Source organism: Mandrillus leucophaeus, unplaced genomic scaffold (assembly GCF_000951045.1).
Source record: "Mandrillus leucophaeus isolate KB7577 unplaced genomic scaffold, Mleu.le_1.0 Scaffold599, whole genome shotgun sequence".
Taxonomy (NCBI): domain Eukaryota; kingdom Metazoa; phylum Chordata; class Mammalia; order Primates; family Cercopithecidae; genus Mandrillus; species Mandrillus leucophaeus.
The window spans coordinates 1,930,163-1,951,580 of NW_012106463.1; the positions used below are offsets into that span (position 1 = coordinate 1,930,163).

General features: G+C 39.2%; 1 protein-coding gene across 1 annotated transcript in view; it reads left to right on the forward strand.

Annotated features, from left to right (window-relative positions):
* The first annotated feature begins 7,600 nt into the window (after positions 1–7,600).
* PSMA1 (proteasome (prosome, macropain) subunit, alpha type, 1) overlaps positions 7,601–21,418 on the forward strand; it is a 95,257-nt gene continuing 81,439 nt past the window's right edge. Inside the window, exon 1 of the mRNA XM_011999568.1 lies at positions 7,601–7,787. Within this exon, the coding sequence (XP_011854958.1) occupies positions 7,767–7,787 (21 nt within the window). The 5' untranslated portion in view covers positions 7,601–7,766. The remainder of the gene's footprint in view (positions 7,788–21,418) is intronic.

Genomic DNA, 21,418 nt, shown 5'->3' on the forward strand with positions numbered 1-21,418 from the left:
TTTCTGAATTTGTGAATCAAACTTTGAAAAAAATAATGAACTTGACTCATTGGAATAGTAGGACCATGAAAGGAATAATAAATGGAAGCCAGTTGACAACAAGTTGTCGTTTGGTTGTAATGTAATGCAGTGAGAGTTCAGTTTTGGAAAACCAGGCACTGGTGAGGTCTTTCAAATACTAATTTTTGTATCCTGGTTTATAAATGACCATTTCTTTAGATGCTTAGGATTTGGATAATTCCATATAGTATTCCCAGAAGTATGTGTTACCAGGTATAAAACATACAGGCTTGATTGGTCAAGGAAACATGTCTTACATTTGGATAACTCTACTGAGAGGCTAAAATAACTGATTCATTTTTGAAGTGACCACTGATAGTAAGCTTCTGCAGTTCTAGAAGAGGCAATAAACATATCAGGGCAATTTGACAGGCTACTTGGTTCAAACAGATGTTAGTGGTAGCCAAAGTTCACAAATTATGTCAATGAAGCTGGATTCCATTAAGTCAATAAGTAACTAAGGAAATAGTTAATTGAGATACAATCACAAACTAGAAAAGCAGGATAAATTAAAGAAGTCAGAGGAATAATCACATTTCTCAATAGTCACATGCTATCAGACAGCAGAATCTGATGTCTAGAAGATAAAGCAGGCAGATTTCAAAAATGGAAAAGGAGGCCATAGGCTAGAGCATGAGTAATTCCATAAAAGCGGTCAAATGGGAATCTTTCTGAAAAGCAAATGATGCCCTCACAGAAGAAAATTGCCTAAAAACTACTAGAACATAGTTTCTATGCTGCAAACATAATCTGGCCAAAGTCACACAGCTAGTTAGTTGCAAAATAGATTTTCAAAACCAGGTTGACACCAAAGCCCATGTCCTCCACACTGTACTTCTCTCTCCTAGGCAAGGAATAATCAAGGTATGTGCGGAGCTGCCAGGCTGTGTTGTTCCTTACACCTTTCCTGATTTCAGTTTCAGTAAAGCCGTGAGTCACAGCAGCAGTAACAGTAAGAAGCTTTCAGCTTGAGTAGCTCACTTGTTAACCCCCTGTATATATATTTAAAAATAAAAGACAATAAAGAGGCTGAAGATGAACTCAAACCAAGTAGCTGAATTTCTGAAGCAGCTAACCTATTTCTGAGCTAACAGTCTTAATGTGTATTAAGTTCTTACTTCTGTATTCTCTCAGAATTAGAGAGAAATGTCTATTTATTCATTCTTTCATTTAACAAGCAATTATTGAGTGCTTACCCTGTGCCAGTCACTGGAGAAACACAGATTAATAGAAAAAGATTTCTGCTGTTAAGAATCACATAGTTGAGGAAGGAAGAGGGAGGTAGAAACAGACAAGCAAATGATTATAGTACAATGTAGCATTCATATTGAGAACTAAAAAAAGAAATTAACAGTAATAAATATAGGAATGCTACATTGGGGGAAATATCCCTTCCCAATTTTTGGTGTTTCCTTCCAGATGAAGAAGATTCCACTAGTATGGTATTCCTTAAACTTTGTCCACCCCTCAACTCTTTCCTTCCCAGAGGAGGAGAAATTACATAATCTGATTGATTAGTATGAAAAAAGAAAGTGAGCATGCAACACAGGCCCCTTATTCCCTCCCTCGGCACCTACTCTCAGCAGGCAGCCTGAAAAGAAGATAACTTCTGTTCTTCCATGCCCTATGTTTTTCAGAGACTAGCTTCATGTAAGGAAGCCTAGAGAAGTCCAGCATTGTCTGTGAGTAGGGGTTCACTATTTTTTGTTCATAGATAAAAACCACATTCTCCACCATCAGTTTAATCTGTACTAAATGTGTTATTTCTCAAGAGGCAATATAATGTAGTGGTTAGGTGCATAGACTCGGGAGCCAAACTAGTTCATACCCTGAGTTTGCTACTTAATAATAGCCACGAGACTTTGGGTAAGTTACTTAACCTCCCCAGGGCTTCAATTTCTTCACCTGCAAAATAGGGCTAATAGTATCTACTCATAGGATTATGTGAGGATTAAATGAGTTAACATATATAAAGCGCAGAACAGTGCCTGTTACAAAATAAGTGCTCCAGTCGTTTGAGCTATCATTACTATTGTTATTATTTTAACCTTTATCTATTGTAATCTTATTTCTCAATTTGTTGAAAACTCAAGCAGGAAGAAGTGCTATTAATATTTATTGGGATCTGGTCAGGCACAGTGGCTCACACCTGTAGTCTTAGCACTTTGGAAGGCCTAGACAGGCAGATCATTTGAGGTCAGGAGTTCGAGACCAGCCTGGCCAACATGGTGAGACCCCCGTCCCTACTAAAAGTATAAAAATTAGCCGGGCATGGTAGTGCTTGCCTGTAATCACAGCTACTCAGAGGCTGAGGCACAAGAATAGCTTGAGCCTGGGAGGCGAAGGTTGCAGTGAGCCGAGATGGCACCTCACACTCCAGACTGTGCGACAGAGCAAGACTCTGTCTCAAAAAAAGAAAAGAAAAGAAAAGAAAAGAAAACTGTATTGGGATCCTCCAACTCTCACCTCCAATAGTTAGGGAAGTTTAAGAAATCTTACACAGTTCTTACAGTCATTGCCCTTTTGTTTATAGTTCTTGGCTCTTTACCGGATGAAATTTGGAAGATTGTATCAGTGAGTGCCAAATGCCAGGCCAAGCATCTCAGACTTTAGCCCAAATTGGTTTGAGGTTGACGCCTCTGATTTCCATAGGTAAGGCAGGCAGGCAGCTCTTTACTTGATTCTCAAAGATTAATCCCATGTCCCTCAGGTTATCTGCACATTCCAGAGATCCCCTCTTGCTCTGGCCTCTGCGTGTCCTACTGTGGTCTTTGTAAAACCCTCCTAGGAAGGGAAGGCTCTTTCCTACCTAGTCACAATGATTCTTTCCCTGGATTCAGATCTGCCTTTCAGGAATTCAATGAGGGAAACAAACAGGTAGGCAAAAACAATTGAAATACAGTGTATTAAGTATAGTTTAAAAGAGATCTAAATGGTACCACAGAAGTGGACCAGTCAGGACAGGAAACAGATGGCATACTGAAAAGGAGTGATTAAAGAGAGTTTAATAAGGAAGTTATTTACAAAGGTATAGGCAATTAAGGATAGTGAAGCATCAACAGTGAAAATTGCTCCTATTCCTAGGCCTGAAGAGACAAAGGGAAAGAGCTATTACCAAACTTCAGAAAGAAAGCTATAGGAGAGAGCTACCTCACAGGAACTCTGTTTCAGTTAATCCAGCCCCTGCCAATCCAAGGCCTGGAAGAGAGGGATGTAGGGAAATATTACAATCATACTTTTCCGTCCTCTGAGTTTCTTTCAGGGTGTCCCACTGTTCAAATCTACTGGAAAGTCAGAAGACAAGGAAACCTGTTACTGTCATCCAAAGAGGTCAACCTCTGAGGACGCAGGGCAAGTAGAGGATGTTGGAGAGGGCATCTCAAGTGGCCAGCAAAGAACAACCCAGCACAGAAGCAAAGGAACTAACACTTTCTTAGGATTTCAAATAAGACCTTTTAAAGGAGGTTATATTTGAGATAGGCACTGAAGGATAAGTAGGGGTTTACCAAATAGAGAAGTGAGTAAGACATTTTAATCAAAAGGATAGCATTGTCAATATCTCATAGATATACAAAAGAACTTTCATGGGGTATATATTCAGACAAGCAATCCCATTTGGCAGAAGCACATGATACTTCTAGAGAGATGAGTCTGAAAAGAAAAGTTAGGATCAGACTTATAAAGGCCCTTAAATGCCAGCTAAAATGACTAGACTCGATCCTGTAGTTAATGAGGATCCACTCAGAAGCTTTCAGAGAAAGAGAGTGACATGAGCATAGTTAAGTTAGAAAAAGATTCCTCTAATGGCAGTGTAAAGGATGGACTAGAGTACTGAAAGACTAGAAGCAGGAAGATCATTTGGGGATCTTTGCCATAGTCCAAGCAAGATAAAGGTGAATGACACTAAAGCAGTGGCAGTGATAAGGAAGCAAAGATTCTGGGCATTTTCTGAAGATTTAATGAACAGAACTGGGTGACCTAGTAACTATGAGGAATGCAAAAAAAGACAGGCTCTAGATAAGAATCAAATTTCTAGCTTGAGAAACTAGATCTATGGTGGTACTATTAATTAGGAGAGAAAATTCAAGCAGAGTAGCTTTGTGTGAGACTGCATAGATTTCATCTTTCTGAGTACTGAGTTTATTGTGCCTATGGATCACTAGCAGAAATATCTAGTTGGCAATGAACAATAGAAGGCCAGGACTCAGAAGAGAGATCTAGGAGCCAGATATACAGTCTGGAGAAGAACAATTCATTGTTTGGGTTTTTTGTTGTTTTTTTTTTTTTTTTAGCCTATGTGAAACATACTCACCAAATTTTTCTCAACCTCTATAACTAACAAAGGAAAAAATGTTACTCATCATGTAATGAAATAAACCACAGAGTTAGAAATAAATCCACTGATGACACGTCTTACTAGGGAAGAGTTTTTCATCTGTTTGTTAATAATAGAAACTCATAACTCAGAATTGCATAGTAGTTTAGGAGTATTCTTTAAAAAAAAACCCTCAGTTTTTAAAACTGAGTACTGTTTGCTTGTTATATTTAAAACTTGTTTATTTTGTAAATAATATCCAAATTTTCCATAAAAGCTTCATTTTATTATTTAAACCCATATCCCAGTGACATGCAATTGTTCTTCAACTGAGACATTTGATAATACTGTGACAAGCAGAGTTCTTTTCTTCATAGTAAGTTCAATATAAATATTTACTGGATGAATGGATAGGTAGAAGGATAAATGAAAGCAGCAGAGTGTGATAAAGTAATTTTGATTTTGTTATAAATTTGATATTCATATATAAATGTATGAAAAACCATAATCAAGAGAGTATTACAAATAGTCTACTTTTGTTTCATTTGTGGAAGATGCCAGAATTATTTAGACAACTGCCTATTTCTCCTTTGTGTGCAGAGGCCTCAACCACCTTACTTAAAAAGAACTAAAATACTGTTCCAGTTCTTTGCTGTGTAAAATGAGCATAGCTATAGGGTTTCACTACTTTACTTCTTTTGTGTAGTTTACTGCATAATTATTTTGAAATCTCAGAAATATGGTTCTGATTATCTGAAACCAATGGAAGTCTGTCCTTAATACCATATAATGAGGCACAGTAGAACCAATTGATTTTTGGCCAGGCACAGTGCTCACGCCTATAATCCCAGCACTTTGGGAGGCCAAGGTGGGCAGATTACCTGAGGTCAAATGTTTGAGATCAGACTGGCCAACATGGTGAAACCCCGTCTCTACTAAAAATACAAAAAATTTAACTGGGCATGGTAGTGCACACCTGTAATCCCAGCTACTTGGGAAGCTGAGACACGAGAATCACTTGAACCTGAGAGGCGGAGGTTGCAATGAGCCGAGACAGTGCCACTGCAGTCCAGCCTGGGCACCATCTCAGCTCACTGCAACATCTGCCTCCCTGGAACAAGACTCCATCTCAATTTTTTAAAAAAATTATTTTTAACTCCTAACTTTATACATGACCAATATGTGACTTAATAAACCTATTTAAAATTATTGACCTTATTACTTTATTTTAAATTATTGACTTTATTACAGACTTTGTTAAAATTCTCTATTCAAAATAACTTTAGAAAAAATGTTCTGTTTTCGTGGTTGTCCATCCAGTGAAATTTGGAATGAGTCATTAATACACTGCATAACCATGTTCCTTCCCTACCTCCATCTTAATGTAGTTCTTTGTCTTCAATGGGCACAGTCAACACTGCATCTTTTATCACTCATCTGCCCAGCCTGCCCGGCCCACAAAATAAGTGGGAAGATTTCTTCCTAACTCCTGCCCTTTCTAAGAAAGGAAGCATAGACACATGGTGTAAAGAGGACTGGACCTAAAGTTAAATTATGACCAGGCCCAGTCACCCGTGGATCATATGATCTCTGAGTAAACAGAGCCTACTCTAAATGACTAAGTTAAAGGTAACAGGAAGATACAGAGGATACTAAAAATGCTTGACAAATTTTAAATTTCTGTTGAATATTTCAAAAATATTTCATTTATATCTCTTTCCTGGAGGGTACAGTCTATGTCCTAGTCATCTACGTATTTTTCTTTTCACCTAGCACAATATCAGTTGCCAGTAGAATGAATTAAGGAACTGCTCCATACATTTTTTCCTTTCTAATTTTCTGTATTATCTAATGTTTCTTTAATGCAGATAAACTGCTCATATGATAATTATATGTCTCTTTCCTGTCTTAAATGTATATATTTTATATAGATATATGATATTATACACACTAATAAATATGTGATCATACTTACAATGGAAACAAAGTAAGGAAATAGTTTAAAACTGACTTATGAATCAATACATAATATAATTTTGACATCTTATGAGAATTGTGTGTTACAGTACATAATATTTAAACACAAATTATATATTTCTGCTCTTCTAAACACATGGTTAGCAAAAACTGAAATGAATGTTTGTTTTTCTATGACACAACTGGGTGAAAAGCAGAACTACACACAAGTTTCATAATAAAACTTCACACCACATCATGCTCGTCTGTTGTCAGATTTTGTTACATTCCCCCTACCTCAACCAAGACTCCCTGGGGCTGGCAAACAGGGCAAAGTTTGAGTCAAAACCATGCACTTCCTTTCAGCTTTAGGGATGCACTTAGAATTTTGGGGGAAAGCAAAAAAACAGCTGTTTTTTCCTCTAGATGTGGCAAGTCTGTCACTTTCAGTGTTTATTCCAACTTCAAACTCAGCACAAATAAAGACAATTGCCTGGGAAAGCAAGTGAGTAGAGGCTGGAGAATCCTAAAGTTCTATTCCACGCAAAATAAGGTATCAATGTTATGAGACTCCCTTGAAAAGAGACAAAGTTGGAAAGATGGCAGACCGGAAAGGGAGAGAAGGAGAGAAGAGAGAGAGCATGGAAGGGAGGGTGGGAAGAAGGAGGAAAGGAAGGAACAATCTAGTGAGGAGTATGTGTCATAACCAAAGATTAGGATTAACCCATTTCTGTGGTCCTGAGATCCAAGAAAAAAATGCACACCTGACCTAACTGTATTCCTTTGTCAAGAGGCCGGTTCCATACCCGAGACAGGTGGTATTCATAGATGATTTTAAGGACAGTTGAAGGCATAGAGTTTTACTCTAAAAACTGAGAAACAAAAAATCCATCATTGCAGAATTTGTTTTGTTGCCCAACCTCTACTATTTATACTTTTCCACTTTAGCTATGCATAGAACATATCTAATTTTCATCTCAACTTTTCAATTCTTTTGCTAAATAATAGTTAAAATTTATTGAGTTCTAACCTCATTTTAAGCACTGTGCTAAGTATTTTACATACTTTCATGGGGAAGCACTTATTCCTCGCTTTTGATATTTCCCTCCACATGGGGAAACATCCATTAGAGTAACTCGCCTGGCCTGTATCTACTTACTAACCCCCAGGACAGGAGAAGAGAGTTTGATGAGTTTGAGATGAGGAACAGGATGTATGATGAAGATCTAATATGACTCATGTTCCTTTTCCCTTCTTCATTGTCTTTCAGATATTCCACCCTGCAAAAAGCATGTATTCATGGTCAGCTGTCAGCAAGGCCAGTAGCAGAGTGGTAAAGGCCTTGGCCCTGCAAGGTTGAGAAAAGACAATGACAAGTCAAATCCAGACCTACGTTGGATGTTGGTCTACTAGGTGACTGTCTCCTGGAAATGTTATGCAGCTCAGCAAGGTGAAGGTGAGAATATCTTTGTTTTTTGGTAAACACGGAATGCATAGATTTCACATCTCACTGTGTGAGACCCCACAAAACAAAACCTAGAGAAGTATGTGAGAAAAATGCATCTCTAGGTTAGAAAACAAAAAGAGAAAAAAAGAAAAATGTCTGTGTAAGAAAGTAAAGGAAAGAAGTTGCTCAAATCCAGCAAATCATACCAGCCTTGCCATAGACACGAAAAGAAGGGATCAACCTAAGTTACAAGGTGAATTATCATAAAATCAAATGAGCCTTTCTGAAAAATAGTCATGGGACAAAGAAGGGATATATAACACTAGAGGCTTAACCCTTTCCTGCAGAGAAAAAAATGTAACTGAAAGAAATGCCACTCAAGGCTTGTGACATTCAAAGTGAAGACAAGACAAGGTCTTACGTAGTACATGACATAGGTGTAGACACTCACTAGACTGAAAGGAGTACTTGTTTCCCAAGCAGCTTTAATTCACATCTCTGCTGAGGGTGATTACAATAGTAGGAAGCAGGAGGCAAGTCTTAGGCCATAGCAAGAGGTACAGGCAATAGCCTCTGTGGCACAGGATTGAGATACCTGTTCATAAGACTTCACGGAGGCTGTGTCACTAGACACAGCCCCACTCTTATCAGCATGAGGTGCCAGAAATGTGAGACTCAATGGGAAAATAGAAATTAAGAGGATTTGAATATGTTATAAAGGAAAGGCACTTCAAGTAAAACACATTAATTGGGGCTGCCATCATATGAAGATTTTAAAACTTTTATAGAAGCCAGAAGTGTTGCAAATGCTGCTCTCTGAGAAAGCAGATAGTATGCAGAAGTAGCTCTTCCTCTGATACTGGAAGTAAAAGATTACCTTCTTGATGGCTAATTTCTCCCAACTGAGTTTAAGCTCACAATTTCCTGACTCCTGAAAATTGGCTGTGACTGCTACCAAACTGTATCCAGAAACGCAACCATTTGTCACCTCCCCTGCTATCACTTTGGTCCAAGCCACAGTCATGTCTTCTTTAGATTATTGCAACAGTTTCCTAAATGGTCTTCCTGCTGCTGCACTTACCCTTTAGAGTCTCTTCTCAGCAGAGCATCCAGGTGATCTTGTTAATTCAAGTCAGTACCCTCCTCTGTACCCTGCACTGGCTTCCTATCTCATCAGAGTGAGCACTGCATGGTCTGCCCTCTGTGTCCCGCTGATCTCATCTCATCACTCTTCACCTTGCTCACTGCACTCCAGCCACATAGGATTCCTTGCTGTTTCTTAAACCCTCCAGGAGTACTCCTGCCTCCTGTTTTTGCATTTGCTATTTCCTCCACCCTAAAATCATCACTGACTACATAGGCACATGGCTTTCTCTTTAACATCCTCTAGGTTTTTATTCAAAATAGTCTCCCTGGCTCTCCTAGCTAAAATTCTAATCCCCTCTCAACATCTCAAAACTCCATTCTTTTGTTTTTTTCTCCTTATCATGTCACTAATATGTTAAATATTTAATTATCTTGTTTAAAAAAGGTCTTCCCCAAAAGAATGCAATTTTGCTCCATGAAGGCAAGAATCTTTGTCTATTTTATTAGCTGCTAGAATATCTCCTGACACATAGTAGGCATTTAGTAATTATTTGCAGTATGAATGAATGAATCCTGATAAGACAAGCCTGGATTATCTCCATCCACCTATCGTTATGCAGATAACTTTGATATGGTCTTTGGACTCACCAAGTGATGCGATCTGGAGCCATATATCCTATATTATCAGCATTATAATCTAGGGATTAGCTTGCTTTCCAAATTGCATAGTGACTGAGCTAGAACTCTTATAATTCAGTATGTTCTAGGAATTCTTTGGACTTTATTTTATTAAGTGGGGATCATGAAAACAAATTCTGAGTTCTTGAAGGAACTGCATCCATCCTAGGAACTGCGCTGCTGACAGAAATGAGCACATCTGCCTTCTCTCGTCCAAGACTGAGTAGAGTAAGAAATAAGGAAAGACAAGTTTTGGACTTCAATTTTTTAAACTTTAACTCATAAAGTCAAAAGAATTTTATTTAGGACTTTAATCTTTTTGGGCTTTAACTTATTTAGACTTAACTTGCAAGGGAATCTAATTTTTTTATTGTAATTTCTCCCTGGAATTTGATAATAGGAAGAAGTCTATATTCAGATGTGAAGCATCTTATTATTTTATATATTTTATACATAATATGTATACTTTTATATTATATATGATTTTATATGTTAAAATATATAATTCTTTATATATTAAGGCTAAAACTTTCCCCCTTCTCCAGTGTTTCTTTCCTTGTGGAAAGAGCTTCACTGGCACAATACTCCTGTCTGTTCTCTGCCAACCTCTCTCACTCCTCCCTAGGGAAACACTAGTGACTTTCCTTATTGATAAGTTTGGAAGAATGTATATAATCATGTATATTTTATATGTATAAAATAGAGACAGGATCTTGCTTTATATTTATATAATTATATATTGTTAACATATATAATCATATAATATATATATATAATAGAGACAGGGTCTCGCTCTATGACCCAGGGTTAAGTACACCCAGGCTCAGAGCTCACTGCTCCAACACCGGAGCTCAAGAGATCCTCCTGCCTCAGTCTCTCAAGCAGCTAGAACTACAGGCACATGCCAGCAAGCTTGGCCAATTTTCAAATTTTTTATAGAGCTGAAGTCTCACCATGTTGCCCAAGTTGGTCTCAAACTCCTGGCCTCAGTGATCCTTCCACCTCAGCCTCCCAAAGTACTAGGATTATAGGCATGAGCCACTGTGTCTGCCTTGTTATATACTATTATTGGGGTATTTTTGTGCTGTCATTCAGTGCCATTGTGGAACTTCTGATGGGCTATATAGATGTTACATCTATGAAAATCCACTGCTCACACTTCCTGCTGTGAGGATCATAATGGACTGATGGCCTCTGGACCCATCATCATGTTCACACTGAGGCCATACTTCCTACTAGCTGCTTCTACCAATGACTGAAGATGACTAGGGTACTAAAACATGCCCATTCCAGTGAAATAGAACTCTTCCAACAAGGAACTTTGGCTGAAGGATTCTCCATTAACCAGGTTTAACCTTTCTAAGAACTGCTGCATTGCAGTCTAAGATTCTACCTACCCAGTTGTCCTTCCTTCCCTCTCTTCTTGCACAGATGTCAGACCTACACCATGCTTTGGAGGCATTCCCTGTCTTCACCTGCTCCTCCATCCAATAAATCTCTTCCATTTCTCATCTTTTCTTGGCATCTGCTTCTCAGTGGACCCAAAGATACATACTATGTAATAGGACAACTTGGCTAGACATCGTCTGGGGTGGGAAATTGATTTTCAGCCATGGGTACAATGTTGCCTACAAGTTATTTTATGTAATGTATTAATCTGGCCTATTTCAGAGCATTCTGTGGTCAGAAGCAACCCTGGACAGTACCAGGAGGACCCACAGCACAGAGGATCACAATTAGTGTTAGGAGAACAGTCTTATGAATAGAATAGTAAGAATAGAACTATCTTGATTGTCTGCTGATCGCTTCTCCACAAGAGGATGACTACAGCTTGATGGAATATAGGCTAAATGGTCAAGCCCAATGTATTAAGAGAATTAGAGTCTGGGAAATGTTCAGGGCTAAAACTGTCCCTCTACTCCAGTGTTTCTTTCCTTGTGGAAAGAGCTTCACTGGCACAATACCCCTGTGTGCTCTCTGCCAACCTCTGTCAGTCCTCCCCAGGGAAACACTAGTGACTTTCCTTATTGATAAGTTTGGAAGAAGAATTTTACAATGCTCATCTCAGCTCCTTCCTCCTTCATTTTAACATAATATCCACAGAGAGCATGCACTCTATTCTGTTCCTCTATATCATATATTTTACAGGGGCAGGCTCATGCACAGGGAGACCAGCAGGTCCAGCTGGTCTATATGTGTGGCGCTATGTGTCAGTAAACCTATTATTCCTACACATCTAAGCCACATCCTCAATTCTAGCCTTTAGCAGTTTATCAGGTGATATTGTGACTGCTATTTATTTTTTCCTTTTTGCCTTATAATTGATTCAGAATTCCATTAATATATTCCCTTTTTACCTAGCAGAAAACAGGTATATCAACTTCTACAAGATTATACAGCTAATAAGTGTCAGAATTAGAACTCAAGAAAAAGTCCTTAGCCTCTCTGCTTTTTAATTTTGCCATTTCTTTTTATAGCTGTTTCATGATAAAGGCTTTTGATGCACATGAATTAGAAACATCCAATTACTGAATACATCAGTAGTGTTGATAAGGTTTGGTCCTGTAGGCCTGCATTTATTTATCCTGGATTTTTAAGGTTTTTAAACTATTACATTGTTACATTTGAAATCTCTCCCTGAGTGTCTTGACAAACATTTCAAAACAGATTATTTCTTTTTTTTTTTTTTTCTTTTTCATTCAGACAGGGTCTCACTCTGTAGCTTAGATTGGAGTGCAGCAGTGTGATGACAGCTCACTGCAGCCTTGACCTCCCTGGGCCCAGGTGATCATCCTGAGGAAAGGTGATTTCATTTCCCAACTTCCAACTATGCTATAAAGCTACAGTAACCAAAACAGCATGGTACTGGTACAGAAACACATAGACCAATGGAACAGAAAAGAGAATCCAGAAATAAAGCTGCACACTTATAGCCATGTAATCTTCAACAAAATTGACAAAAATAAGCAATGGGGAAAGGACTGTCTGTTCAATAAATTGTGCAGGGAGAGCTGGCTAGCCATATGCAGGGCAATGAAACTGAGCCTCTACATTTTACCATATACAGAAATTAACTCAAGATGGATTAAAAATGTAAATGTAAGACCACAAACTAGAAGAATTCTAGAAGAAAATCAAGGAAATGCCATTCTAGACATTGGCCTTGGGAAAGAATTTATGACAAGTTCTCAAAAGCAATTACAGCAAAAGCAAAAACTGACAAGTGGCACCTAATTAAACTAAAGAGATTCTGCATAGCAAAATAAACTATCAACAGAGTAAACAGACAACCTACACATTGGGAGAAAATATTTGTGAATTATGCATCCAATAAAAGTCTGATATCCAGAATCTATATGGAACTTAAACAACTGAACAAGCAAAAAACAAATAACCCTAATTAAAATAGGCAAAAGAAGCCAGGCACAGTAGCTCACGCCTATAATCCCAGCACTTTGGGAGGCTGAGGCAGGAGGATTGCTTGATTCCAGGAGTTTGAGACCAGCCTGGGCAATATAGTGAGACCCCGTCTCTACAAAAAATAAACAAAATTAGCACCAGGCATGGTATTGCATGCCTGTAGTCCTAGCTGCTTGGGAGGCTGAGGTGGGAGGATCACTTGAACCTGGGAGACTGAGGCTGCAATGAGCCAAGATCATGCCACTGTATTCCAACCTGGGTGACAGAGTGAGACTGTCTCAAAAAAATAAAAAAATTAACGGACAAAAAAACATGAACAGACACTTCCCAACAGGGGACACAGAAGTGGCTGGGAAACATGAAAAGATGCTCCACATCACTAATCCTCAGAGAAATGCAAATCAAAACTGCAGTGAGATACCATCTCACACCAGCCATAATGGCTATTATTAAAAGTCAAAAAACAACAGCTGCTGGCAAGGCTTCAGAGAAAATGGAACACTTATACACTGTTGATGGGAATGCAAATTAGTTCAGCCACTGTGGAAAGCAGTTGGAGATTTTTCAAAGAACTTAAAACAGAACTATTATTCAACCTAGCAATCTCATTACTAGGTATATATCCAAAAGAAAATAAATTATTCTACCAAAAATATATTCTCATGTTCATCACAGTACTATTCACAATAGCAAAGACATGAAATCAACCTAGATACCCATCGGTGGTGGATTGGATAAAGAAAATGTGGTACATATAACCCATGGAATACTATACAGACATAAAAAGGATGAACTCATGTTCTTTGCAGCAATTAGAGGTCATTATCCTAAGCAAATTAACACAAGAAGAGAAAACTGAATACCACATGTTCTCACTTATGAGTAGGAGTTAAACATTGGGTACTTATGGACATAAAGATGGCAGCAGTAGACTCCAGGAATTACCAGAGGAAGGAGGGAGGGAAGGGGGCAAGGGTTGAAAAACTATTAGGTACTATACTCCTTACCTGGATGATGGGATTATTCATACCCCAAACCTCAGCATCACGTAATATATTCAGGTAACAAACCTGTACATGTACCTCTAACTCAAAAATGTTGAAAATAATTAATTTTTTAAAAGAGGTGATTTCAAGAAAAATCTAACTTCTAACTACCTTATTTTCTCATGTGACCTCTAGGATATTACAAGGAATGGACTAAAATTGCATGTACCCCAAATATTTTTATCTTTGCATTGGGGCCCTAGGAAGGCCTGAATATAGAGATGTCACATATATTCTACAGAACATAACCAGTCAAGAAAGTAGAATTAGGCTGGGCGCGGCGGCTCACATCTGTAATCCCAACACTTTGGGAGGCGGAGGTGGGTGGATCACTTGAGGTCAGTGGTTCAAGATCAGCCTGGGCAACATGGTGAAACCCTGTCTCTAAGGAAAATACAAAAAAAAAAATTAGCCAGGCGTGGTGACATATGCCTGGAATCCCAGCTACTCAGGAGGCTGAGGCAGGAGAATCACTTGAACCCAGGAGTTGGAGGCTGCAGTGAGCTAAGAATGAATATGAATACGAATATTTACTTCAAACTCTATCTCTCTCAGCTTACTGGAAAGGACATTTAGTAATTAGAGGAAATGTATTTTAATGGTGGGAAGAGTTTGCTAAGAGTGATTTTCAGAGTATTTTGTAGGGATCCAACAGAAGATTATATGATAACTTTCTCAAAAGAGAGTTAAGCATCAGTCTTTTTTCTCTTGTAAAGGAATCAAGCCACAAGCTATATCCCTGTCACCAGAGCTATGGAATTAAAACTTCGCTTTGCATTTGAATTCCTGGAATATTTCTTGATATTGATTTCCAATTCATAATTTTATTGATCTGTTTTTCCTGTCACTACATTTCTGCATTTTGTATAAATACTTAATTTGTTTCATGAATTTGTAATTACACAGTCAACCAGCTTAAGTCCAATAAGAATTTACTGAAGCCAAATATTTGCTGCTTTTAGTATGCCTAATAATTTCCATCTTTGTCTTACTTGAATAATTAGCTGGAAATATTTGATGTTTAGTCTATATATGGAATATTTTGTATGGTATTAGAACCCTTGCAAATAACAGGAAAATTCAGCACAAAACACTATGACACGCACCCAACACTTTGAGTTAGTGGACTCATAGGGTGCAATAAAAAAAACAACTTTTCTGCCTCTCCTCATTGCCCATTTTGAGGAAGTGGTGCTTTGCTTGAGAGAAATCCAGAGCAGATCACTCCTAGATAATAAAGTCATCTGATTACATCTTGTCATATGGATAGTCCTCTTTTGTTAATTAAAAGTTCAGCAATTTAAGTGTAAGAGTCAAAGTTCAAAATTTCATTTAAAATTTCTCCCCTTAACAAAGTGCTTACAGTGGGAGAGGGGTGCTTAGCTGGCTTCATCTCTCTTTCCCTACCTGGTGAATTACTTATCCTTCCTTACTCACCATCAGGCTGCCTCTGGATCCTCCAGGGTTAAAACAGTGAGAGGAATAAGAGGGAGCAAGAAATGTCTTACCTGAATGTCACCAATGTAATTTGGCATTGGTTACCTCTAGCTGTGACAAATATTTAAATCCAGCTCTTTCTGGCTGATGTTCCAAGCTGACGATTCTTCTCACAGTTGCTTTCATGTGTACATTGGAAGCCCCCACATCAAACGGTCTATAGTGTGGGTGAAGCATTGACCTTCAACTGGTTACTTATGTATCCCCCCATAGCAGTGGAAATCAGGTGAACCCATCTTCTGTTGGGGTCACTTGATCTTTCTGAGCAGAACTCAGGTGAAATCTGAAATGGCTCCAGGCTGGCTGTCATCTGCCAAGCCCACACCTAATCCATGAGAAACACTTACCATCTTTGTTCCTGCTTTCAGTGTAAATTCAGCTAGCACTCAATGCAGACTGGGTTCTGCCTTTCTCTATATATTTACCTGCTCTTTAGACCAGTACCTGCAGCCTCTTGTCTTGCACATCCAAGTTTTATTTAAACTTTATCACCACCAACAGCCATTTTTAGTACCTTCCAAAAGGCTACTCCAAGATTATGAGCATGACTTTCTACTCCTCCCATCAAAAAAAGGTCAAATTTCATACACTTTGTAGACTATAAAATTGTAAGAAAAATAATATATATACATATACATATACAGAAATAAGTTTCTATTAGTATGATTTTTTCATACCTCTGAAAGTCTAAAAGGAACTAGAAAGCCTGACACAGAGCTCTCTGCCCAATGAATGTGCCAGGTCAAGGGCACTCTTTTCCCCCAAACAAATGTCCCAAAGAGGTGGTGATAAATGAGACAGTTTTCTTTGCTACTCCCAAAAAGCTTGGTGATAGCTCAGCCTTTTCATTGCCAAGACAGTTTTGCCCAAGAGTCTAGTTCTGGAAAACTGTCTCTATCACATAACTGAAATTCCCTCTCCAATTGTAGTTTAGTGTTCATGAGTTTCTCCATCCTGCTGGATCCTCTTGCTCTAATGGGAGAGATCTAAAAACTAGATGTGCCATTATAGGTGGTTCTACTGAACCGGAGCTAGGACCCACTGATGCGTGTGTGCTATGCTGGGTGTGAAGTATGAACTCATGAATATATAGTGAGGAACCAGTGAGGACTCTATGTAGAGAGTGAGAGGATTGACTACATTTTGGGTAGACGTGAAAGGTGGAGAATGGTGAAGGGTGCGGGTAAACATCGATCTCATTACCTTTTTCTGACAGTAAGCCCTTCACGAGATTTTCTCATGCATGAAGTTATTTGGCATGGACCTTGACGGAAATCTCATTTAGCAAAATGGTTATGTGCATAGGTATTGAGGGTTAGACAACTTGGATTTTAATCTCATTCTTCCACTCACTAGATATGTGTCCTCGGACAAGTTACCTGAGCAAGTTCATGGAGTTGGGAGTAGGGGTGTTCACTTTTGCTTGTTAAGGCATCTATAAATCTCTTAAACTCTGATTCTGAAGCCCATGGCATCCTGATTTTCCCCAAAGTGAGCATGTAGACAGGATTATGTGATCATGAAGAACCCCTTGCTCTATTTGTATTAAGCCTCCATTCACCCAGAGTCACTAGCTCAAGAGACTGAGTCTGAGAGGGTTTACATCTTCTCCAGGCCATATCTAGAGGCTTTCAGGCAATAATGCAAGTAGCTAGATTTGTGTTTTGAGGTGGAAGAACAGCAACCTTTGGTTGGTTTCAAGTACAGATTTCATCCCAGACTCAGGGATAGTTATGTAGCTGGGCATCCAGGAGGCTAGAACATAGTTTAGGAACAGGAAAGAACCCCCAAAATCCTTGGCTGTAGTAGTTTGGGGATTTTTACTCCAGTATTACACCATTGATCTGTCAGCTACTCCTCTCTTGTTTGTTTCCAACACAAGTCCCACTCCCCCCAATTTAGGCAGCACCCTTGAGTCAGCACTGACCCATTTGTGTTGCAAGACCTCGTGCAAGTTGCTTGTGTAACTGATGTTTGGCTCCTTACTCCTGAAATAGCAAACTGGCAATCACCTGAAATAGGGAGTCAAAGCTGAATTTCTAAAATGGAATAATGCATGACATAATGCTATTTACTGGGAATGAGTGATTTGTTTCCCTATCTAAAATTTAATTTCTTTAATAGTACTTCTAAGATATTTGGTTTTAAAAAAACACATAATAATACTAAACAAAAAATTGGAACTACACAAAAGTGGGAAAGAATGCCAATGTGAAAGCCAGAAATAAAGAAATGTTGGGGCATTCCACGATGGCCAAATAAGAACAGCTCCTGTCTGCAGCTCCCAGCGGGAGCGACGCAGAAGATGGGTGATTTCTGCATTTCCAACTGAGGTACCTGGTGCATCTCACTGGGACTGGTTGGACACTGGGTGCAGCCCATGGAGGGTGAGCAGAAACAGGGTGGGGCGTTACCTCACCTGGGAAGCACAAGGGATTGGGGGATTTCCCTTTCCTAGCCAAGGGAAGCCGTGATAGACTACCTGGAAAAATGGGACACTCCCGATCAAATACTGTGCTGTTCCCAAGGTCTTAGCAACCAGCAGACAAGGTGATTCTCTTCTGTTCCTGGCTTAGCAGCTCCCACGCCCACAGAGCCTTGCTCACTGCTAGCACAGCAGTCTGAGATCGATCTGCGAGACAGCAGCCTGGCTCGGGGAAGGGCATCCACCATGGCTGAGGCTTGAGTAGGTAAAAAAAAGTGGTGGGAAACTCGAACTGAGTGGAGCCCATGTAGCTCAACAAGGCCTACTGCCTCTAGACTTCACCTCTGTGGGCAGGGCATGGCTGAACAAATGGCAGCAGACAACTTCTGCAGACTTAAACATCCCTGTCTGATAGCTCTGCAGAGAGCAATGGTTCTCCTAGCATGGCGTTTGAACTCTGAGAACGGACAGACTGCATCCTCAAGTGGGTCCCTGACCCCTGTATAACCTAACTGGGAGACAATTCCCAGTAGGGGCCAACAGACACCTCATATAGGTGGCTGCCCCCTGGGACGAAGCTTCCAGAGTAAGGATCAGGCAGCAATATTTGCTGTTCTGCAGCCTCTGCTGGTGATACCCAGGCAAATAGGGTCTGGAGTGGAACTCCGGCAAACTCCAACAGACCTGCAGCTGAGGGACCTGACCATTAGAAAGAAAACTAACAAACAGAAAGGAATAGCATAACATCAACAAAAATGTCATCTACACCAAAACCCCATCTGTAGGTCACCAACATCAAAGACCAAAGGTAGATAAAAACCACAAAGATGGGGAGAAACCAGAGCAGAAAAGCTGAAAATTCTAAAAATCAGAGCACCTCTTCCCCTCCAAAGGAACGCAGCTCCTCGCCAGCAATGGAACAAAGCTGGATGGAGAATGACTTTGATGAGTTGACAGAAGCAGGCTTCAGAAGGTCAGTAATAACAAACTTCTCAGAGCTAAAGGAGGATATTCAAACCCATCTCAAGGAAGCTAAAAACCTTGAAAAAAAATTAGACGAATGGCTAACTAGAATAAACAGTGTAGAGAAGACCTTAAATGACCTGATGGAGCTGAAAACCATGGTATGAGAACTTCGTGATGCATGCACAAGCTTCAATAGCCCAATTCAAGCAAGTGGAAGAAAGGGTATCAATGATTGAAGATCAAATTAATGAAATAAAGTGAGAAAACAAGGTTAGAGAAAAAAGAGTAAAAAGAAATGAAAAAAGCCTCCAAGAAATATGGGACTATATGAAAAGACAAAATCTACGTCTGATTGGTGTACCTGAAAGTGATGGGGAGAATGGAAACAAGTTGGAAAACACTCTGCAGGATAGTATCCAGGAAAACTTCTCCAACCTAGCAAGGCAGGCCAACATTCAAATTCAGGAAATACAGAGAATGCCACAAACATAATCCTCGAGAAGAGCAACCCCAAGACACATAGTTGTCAGATTCACCAAAGTTGAAATGAAGGAAAAAATGTTAGGGCAGCCAGAGAGAAAGGTCGGGTTACCCACAAAGGGAAGCCCATCAGACTAACAGCAGATCTCTCGGCAGAAACTCTACAAGCCAGAAGAGAATGGGGGCCAATATTCAACATTCTTAAAGAAAAGAATTTTCAACCCCGAAGTTCATATCCAGCCAAACTGAGCTTCATAAGTGAAGAAGAAATAAAATCCTTTACAGACAAGCAAATGCTGAGAGATTTTGTCACCACCAGGTCTGCCTTACAAGAGCTCCTGAAGGAAGCACTAAACATGTAAAGAAACAACCGGTACCAGCCACTGCAAAAACATGCCAAATTGTCAAGACCATTGATGCTAAGAAGAAACTGCATCAACTAATGAGCAAAATAACCAGCTAACATCATAATGACAGGATCAAATTCACACATAACAATATTAACCTTAAATGCAAATGGGCTAAATGCTCCAATTAAAAGACACAGACTGGCAAATTGGATAGAGTCAAGACCCATCAGTGTGCTGTATTCAGGAGACCCATTTCATGTGCAGAGACACACATAGGCTCAAAATAAAGGGATGGAAGAAGATCTACCAAGCAAATGGAAAACAAAAAAAAGCAGGGGTTGCAGTCCTAGTCTCTGATAAAACAGACTTTAAACCAACGAAGATCAAAAGAGACAAAGAAGGCTATCACATAACGGTAAAGGAATCAATTCAACAAGAAGAGCTAGCTATCCTAAATCTATATGCACTCAATACAGGAGCACTCAGATTCAAAAAGCACGTCCTTAGAGACCTACAAAGAGACTTAGATTCCCACACAGTAATAATGGGAGACTTTAACACCCCACTGTCAACATTAGAGAGATCAACAAGACAGAAACTTAACAAGGATATCCAGGAATTGAACATAGCTCTGCACCAAGCAGACCTAATAGACATCTGCAGAACTCTCCACCCCAAATCAATAGAATATACATTCTTCTCAGCACCACATCACACTTATTCCAAAATTGACCATATACTTGGAAGTAAAGCACTCCTCAGCAATTTTCTGCTCTTTTCTAGTTCTGTAAAATACAGAATTTCTAATTCTGTAAAAGAAATTTCTGTCCTTTTACAGAATTACACCAATTCTGTAAAAGAACAGAAATTATAACAAACTGTCTCTCAGACCACGGTGCAATCAAATTAGAACTCAGGATTAAGACATATACACCATGGAATGCTATGCAGCCATAAAAAAGGATGAGTTCATGTCTTTTGTAGGGACATGGATGAAGCTGGAAACCATCATTCTCAGGAAACTATCACAAGGACAAAAAACCAAACACCACGTGTTCTCACTCATAGGTGAGAATTGAACAATGAGAACACTTGTACACAGGAAGGGGAACATCACACACCGGGGCCTGTTGTGGGGTGGGAGGAGTGGGGAGGGATAGTATTAAGAGATATACCTAATGTAAATAACAAGTTAATGGGTGCAGCACATCAACATGGCCCATGTATATATATGTAACAAACCTGCATGTTGTGCACATGTACCCTAGAACTTAAAGTATGATTAAAAAAAATAAAATAAAAAAGAAATAGTATGCAAAAATAAATAAATAAATTCACTAAAAACCACACAACTACATGGAAACTGAACAACTTGCTCCTGAATGACTACCGGGTAAATAATGAAATGAAGGCAAAAATAAAGATGTTTTTTGAAACCAATGAGAACAAAGACACAATGTACCAGAATCTCTAGGAAACATTTAAAGTGTGTAGAGGGAAATTTATAGCACTAAATGCCCACAAGAGACAGCAGGAAAGATCTAAAATCGACACCCTAACATCACAATTAAAAGAACTAAAGAAGCAAGAGCAAACAAATTCAAAAGCTAGCAGAAGGCAAGAAATAACTAAGATCAGAGCAGAACTGAAGAAGATAGAGACACAAAAAACCCTTCAAAAAATCAATGAATC